The sequence below is a fragment of the Polistes fuscatus genome, unplaced genomic scaffold (assembly GCF_010416935.1).
Source record: "Polistes fuscatus isolate 324 unplaced genomic scaffold, CU_Pfus_HIC Scaffold4, whole genome shotgun sequence".
Lineage (NCBI taxonomy): Eukaryota > Metazoa > Arthropoda > Insecta > Hymenoptera > Vespidae > Polistes > Polistes fuscatus.
The window spans coordinates 8,481,213-8,487,816 of record NW_025113118.1 but is presented as its reverse complement, the minus strand read 5'-3'; the positions used below and the strand labels follow the sequence as shown (position 1 = coordinate 8,487,816).

Sequence of the window (6,604 nt, the reverse complement as noted above, 5' to 3'; positions counted from 1 at the left end):
ATATAATAATAATAAAACTTTTATTTATATAAATATAAATCTTAACTTAGGTTAGGATTTAATAAGGTATATTTAGTTACAGTATACGATTTGCTTGTAGTAGATGGTGCAAAGGTCGCTGACAGGAACCAATCTGATGAAAGTATTTTTAAGTTTTTTAAAGCCAACCAATCAAAATTAAGAGTATACATACGCGGGTAATACTAGCGCTTATAAAATTTCGATATTGGTAGTGTTGCATCGTTACCGTTTGTTTATGTTTTAGAAGTCTTCCACTTTTGTCGATATATCATGTTATTCTTGTATGTACGCGTTATTTTAATAAGAACGAATTCACTTGTATTTTATATTTAAATATAATACTTCAATTATAATAAATAAAACTTTATTTGTTAGATATAGATATATTATACCTTTTTTGTTTTGTGAAGTAATGCATCATATATTATTATAATTAAAAAATCAATTTGGTTTGTAAAACAGAAACATGATTTTATGATATGGCTGAGTTGCATATTATTGGTCAAATATCTTTAGCCAAAAATTTCAAAGAATCTCAACTATTTTGTAAATGGAGTTTTCATGCTGGTAAAGAATAATCATTTACCTGTGATTTTCTTTCTCTTCATTTAATAATTTCTTGTAACACTAAAAAATATTTTTACTAAAATTATTTTTATAATTTAATAGGAAATGGTTGGAAAGTCATAGAAGGAAGTGAAGAAGGACAAACCCAAGAAAGTTGTGATATATATACTAACGAACCAATTTGGGATCATCCTATTGATATACATTACACTACGCAAACATTACAGAATTCTCCAAAACTGCTTCTACAAATATTTTCTAGAGATAATTATGGGAGGATATTATTCAATTCTTATGGTGTTTGTAATATACCATTATCTCCTGGATCTCATTGTTTAAATTGCCATACATGGAAACCGATCGGTCAGTATATTTTCTTAAAAAGTATGATTTATTATATAATAAATCATACTTTTGAATTATTTATATTCTCTTTTTTAATTACAGGTGATTGGAAAGATAGACTCAGAGACAAATTTTTAGGAGTGGTTTTACAATTAAAATCTCCAAGTGTTTTAGTTAATACTGTGGATAGATTTGAATTACTTACAGAAAGTATGGGCACTATTCAAATCGAACTGCATATACTTGCTAGGAATTTTGACAAATTTGGATGTCATTTATGAAGACATTAAATATTCCAGAAAGAGACTGCTATACGATCTCATTAAATATATAAGAACTCTTATATTGCATTTAAAATGCTAAGAATATTTTTATTACTATACTTCGTTTTTTTATCCAACAACTTAGTTTCTCTGGAGAAAATCGAGGATATAATAACATGTTTGAAGGGAACAGACTGCGACGAATTTACAGATATCGATAATTATACAGAAACATTTGATGAAAATGGTCTTACGTCAAATAATTTTCCAAATGTCACTGTTAATATTACTCAATCAACGTTAAGTATAAATTTAATTAATATAACACAAACTCCAGAATATGAGACAACGACTACTGCAGCTTCGATTATTGTCCATAAATTCGATTTGGAAATAAATAATCATAGTATATACAAAAAACAGTCTGATATATGCGAATGCGATTTAACTGTAATTATAATTCATTTCTTATATTTTTTTTGTATTTACAGCATTATGTTGTGAGAGAGAGAGAGAGAAGTATGAACTAGATTTTTATTTTATTTATATAAACAGGTGGCATCGTGTGACATTAATTGCTGCTGTGATATGGATTGCAAAGATCATCATTTAAAAGTATTCACTCACTGTAAAGATTATCATACAGAATTATATGATAGTCGTTACTGTTACAGTCGAAATTTTATTGAGAGAAATAACACTCCTTTTATTCTCGAAAAGTTAGCTAATAATTTATTCTGCATTCTTTACGACAACCTTCCACCTATGTACAGCGTTAGTAATAACTTAGTAAGTCTATTATTTTATTTCATAACAACTATTTTATTATATGAATCAGCATTTAATTCATTTTTTTCTTGTAGGTTATTAATAATCAAAAAGATTTATGGTCAGAGATAAACAAAGATATGCCAAAATGGAAATTCGAACATCATCAAAGTATGTTTATGTATAACGTCACTAGTATTTACAAAGAAGGTGATTTTGTATGGAAATTACAAAATAATTATATAAGACCTTTAGGTAATATTATAAATAATTAAAATATGATAAAAAATAGAGATATGTTGATGTTATGATTACATTTATCTTTTTTTGTATATAATTTTAGAGTTACTGCAAACAGGTTTTACGGGAAAATGTTCTTTTAAAAAGATGATTAAATATCTTAATAAGTGGAAAGATTCTTGTATGCAAATTGAACTAACTGATGCAAACCAGTTCTTATTTCCGTCAACGTATAATAACTTTACAATTATTAAGTCGTTGCATTTGTTTAATCAGACTTACATTCTTCCATCGGATCAAGTAAGCACTTATAAATAATAAAATACAATTTATATAAGTTGAGTTCATAATAAAGTTGCACATCAATTGTATTTTTAATTTTTAGAGCTGTCCAAAAAACATATGTTTATCTCCGATCAGTCATTATTGTCGAAATTCTTGGAATACTTGTAACAACACAGAAATATTGGGTTCTTGCTCAAAGGGAGTGTGTTATAATATTATTAAAGGAGTTAAATATTTAATAAGCCATAATGGTACTTTTGGTATAGATAACATTACAATACATTTTCTAATAGGTAACGTATCTCAACAATTCTATCAATCATTTGAGGTAAGTTACGAATGGAACGATCAGGATAAAAGAATAATATTTGATCGTAGTGGTAATCCTGGCTACATTCATGGAAAACCTTTAATCATAGGAACCATTAAGACAAATAAGACTAATAATATAGAACTTCGTTACATCAGTTTTAATAAAACTAAAAGTTTTTTAACTTTGCCATTAGGACAGAAAAACCGTGAATGTAGTCAAACCAATAGATATACTATAGTTTTTGGAGAAGATATTAAAGTTAAATGTTCTCTCACATTAAATACGACTATTTTTACAACTACGTCTTGTATAGAATTACATAACAAAACTTTACATTTATTAATGGAAGATACTTTGCTTAATGTAACACAAGCTGATCAATATGCCATACATATCTCTAAATTAGGTAATTTTACTAACAACAATACTTCTGAATGGATAAAAATTGTACTCGATAGAGTACCTCAGCATGTAATAACTGGTCAAATTCTCAATGACTGGATTCGATGTTCAGGATTAATAACATCTATCAAATATGATATATTATATTCTGTATCATCAAAATCAGAAAGTTTAACGAACTATGACATATTAGGTGTAGGCGTTACATTCTCTGAAGAGACAGATTTATCTTGGTCAAAATGCGTTATGAAAAATTGCACAAATGTGCTTCAAATCGATATTACCAGTTTTGTTACATTTCATGATATATCCAAACCATCCCGATATTATTTCGCAGGTGGTCCAAATTTAGACTTGACATTGCCGTATGATTTTTTTTATCCTTTTCTAAGCAATGGTGATATAAGAATAAAATCGTCCATAATTTTAATATATATCTTAAGTATAACTATTTCTTATTATAATTAATATCATATAAAAATAGATGCAATGTAATTATTATATTCCTCATTATTTATCTACACTTACGCATTGTATATGTAATTAAACTTAGTTTAGATATAGTTTCTATATGCATCAAAGAATTGTAATGACACTATCAAACGATAATATGTATACAAATATTTTGGTATACCATTAAACCAATGTTTTGCATAGCAGTATTTATTGTCATAATAATTCTTTTAATTAATTGTTCTAATGTATCCTATATTATTTTGAGAATGCCTCATTCAATTTAATACAAAATATAAAATTTCACGAATTTAGTATGTTACGATTCGTCCAATAAAAAACAAGTATTCTCTTGTACTTCGTTATGATTGGATAAACTGTTATATGACAATTTTCGAAGATAGCGCCATTTGGTGTAATAGTGCTTTATAATAAGCAGAGAAAATATAGGGAGAAAAAGAAGGAACAATAAGGGAAGAAAGAAAGAGAGAGAGAAAGATAATAAGAGTAACAACGGTAGGCGAGCAAGCAGTTGCGTCGTCATGGACCAATCAGAGAATCCGATCGATCCCACCTACCAATCTGAGGGCGGCCATTCCCTTCTCTCTACCGTCAGTACGAACTCGGCAGCCTCGCGATGCACTGTGGGAGATTGGGTTGTGCTTCGGGTGGATACAAGATGGCTGACACTTGTTAGCCAGCAGTGTATTTTTGTTCGATTCGATGTGCATTTAGAGTTTAAAAAAAAAAAAGAAAATATAAGTGCCTTCGTAGAAAAGCGTACGTATCTAGATGCATACGCATTTGAGAAGACAGAGAGATAATAAATACGAAGCACGTAAAATCGTTAAAAACATTTCGAGACGTAGTAGTATCCTTAAACGCCCATAAAAATAATAATATATCATGCGTCGTCGTAGTTTGATCTTTTTCTTAGCACGATGTGCCGTGAAAGTGCGACAAGAGGTAAAAGAATAATAATAATTAATAGTCGTCAAGAAGTAACAACAACGAATAATAAAGTGCCAAGGTGAAGTGTGATATTAACCGTGACTCGCGGGGATTCAACCGAAGATTCTTCTACAGCAAGAAGAGAGAATTCGTCGTTGGTATCTCTTCATTCGAGAGCTGCCTCTGCGTTGGTGCCAGCAAACAAACGGATTATGTATGCATTTATCCATTCGTTTTTAAAATCAAATCTTTTAATGTTTCTGACATTAAATACTTTTCCTTACCAATGGTATCGCGTTGTAAAGCGTCTGGGACGACTATACCGTTTAAAAGTATACACTCTCTCTCTCTTTCTCTTTTTCTCTCTATCTCTCCCTCTCTCTCTTTCTCTTTCTCTCTCTTTTTCTCTTTCTCTCTGTCTGTTTGTCTGTCTTTTACTAGAGGCTTAATAGACTCTTCCGATTTCATGATATATCCTACTACACGAGAGAACAGACAAACGTATTTCGTAAATGCATCGACAATTAACAGAATGAAACTTCGATTGCGTCCTCCACAGCATCGTTCAAACAGTGGCTCACAATGGTCGTCGACGTGGATAAATTTAAAAACGTACTGTGTACTTCCCCCCTCTCAAAATATTATTGTAATATATATGTCCATCCGTTGCCTTAAACTGAAGAGAATATTATGCATCTCAGACTATTCCGTTTATAATTTATTTAACGTTTATTTTTCGATTAACGGGAAGTAGTTCAATTTCAAATTTGTCAATATTAATACAATCCAAATTATCGTGACTCATGTTGAAATAGTATTTTTTTTATTATTGTCCTAGATACTTAAAATTATAATTTTATATTTCATTAGTTTTCAAAAGTTAACCGCTTATTCTAGAATTGGAAAAATTAATGTTTTTCACTTCATAGTTTTGTTTTTATGCTAATAGGTTGTTTAGTTTTGATGAAAGTTAGTTATTAGAAGGTTATGATAGCTATTTTATATAATTAGAAAAATTGTTAAAATCTTATTTGGTTATCTTTTTTTATGTGAATTTATTTATTTATTGTTTTGTTCGTTTGTTACACATAGTTAACAAATATCGCAATTTGTGGATATACTTCCTATATAAAGTTAGACCAAAGCCATAATAAACGTGAAATCTGTTCATTGTGTGCACTCTAGTTTGAAATACACAGAGAGGGATATTTAGCTTCGGTGGACATCGTTCTCGTCGTCTAAAATAGAAAACGGCTTGAAGTTTTCTGCTCGATTACACTTTGCCTTACTACATTTCTTACTATCGCAATTTATTTTTGATTTATCCAATAAATATATTATTACTAACAATAAGATTTAAAGATTAGGAGTATCGATTGTTTCTCGAAGTAATTCAGTTAATTAATACATTTCTTTAATAATACGATAATTAGTATAATTGAAAATCCATGTACCACATAAGAATTATATTTTTATAGTTTATTTTTAAAATACGTCAAATATTATTTTAAATTTATTGTACAGGGTGTGCCAAAAGTTCCTAAGTTTTCATTTTTATTATAAAAGCTGAAATTAACCTAAAAGTTTGTATTTAATTTTTATATATCATATAATTTATTTATATAGTTTATTTTAATATATGTCAAGAATATATAAAATAATTATTACTTTATTATTTTTATTATTATTTACATATAATTATAATAATATATTTAGCTTTGTGTACGTTGGAACAGTAGAACTAGCTATTCGATGGGTCAAATTACCACCATTTCCAAGAAAGTATTTATGGTCAAGTCTATTATATTGTCCTTTTTTTTTGTAGGGTCCTTTGGTCATTGATCTTTATCTCATAAAGATAGTCGTAGAAGTAAATTGTAGAGGTAAATCAACAAAGAAAGACTCTTGTAATCCTTATTACTTAAATAAGACTCTTCAAAAACATAATTTGCCAAAGCATTTACTTTTATCATCATATGACCAATTGTAAAATTTA

The 6,604-nt window shown here is 28.7% G+C and overlaps 3 protein-coding genes across 7 annotated transcripts in view; all 3 read left to right on the top strand.

Moving 5' to 3' along the window:
* Positions 1–2: 2 nt before the first annotated feature.
* Positions 3–1,285, top strand: LOC122521336 (B9 domain-containing protein 2-like). 2 transcript variants are annotated; one of them, XM_043641988.1, is made up of 4 exons: positions 3–302; positions 484–588; positions 691–951; positions 1,036–1,285. In XM_043641988.1, exons 2-4 carry the CDS (start codon positions 501–503, stop codon positions 1,212–1,214), a joined length of 528 nt encoding a protein of 175 aa, XP_043497923.1. In that variant the 5' UTR covers positions 3–302; positions 484–500; the 3' UTR covers positions 1,215–1,285. The 2 variants fall into 2 exon arrangements, with proteins under 2 accessions (XP_043497923.1, XP_043497922.1); XM_043641987.1 differs by lacking the exon at positions 3–302 and having other exon boundaries at positions 397–588.
* Positions 1,285–6,598, top strand: LOC122520911 (tectonic-3-like). The gene is made up of 7 exons (XM_043641229.1): positions 1,285–1,646; positions 1,752–1,985; positions 2,060–2,219; positions 2,308–2,504; positions 2,590–3,569; positions 3,689–3,695; positions 6,434–6,598. Exons 1-7 carry the CDS (start codon positions 1,290–1,292, stop codon positions 6,596–6,598), a joined length of 2,100 nt encoding a protein of 699 aa, XP_043497164.1. The 5' UTR covers positions 1,285–1,289.
* LOC122521330 overlaps positions 4,225–6,604 on the top strand; it is a 63,523-nt gene continuing 61,143 nt past the window's right edge. For all 4 annotated transcript variants that reach the window (XM_043641976.1, XM_043641974.1, XM_043641973.1 and 1 more), the window contains exon 1: positions 4,225–4,822. The gene's annotated coding sequence lies outside the window, so the exon portion shown is untranslated. The remainder of the gene's footprint in view (positions 4,823–6,604) is intronic.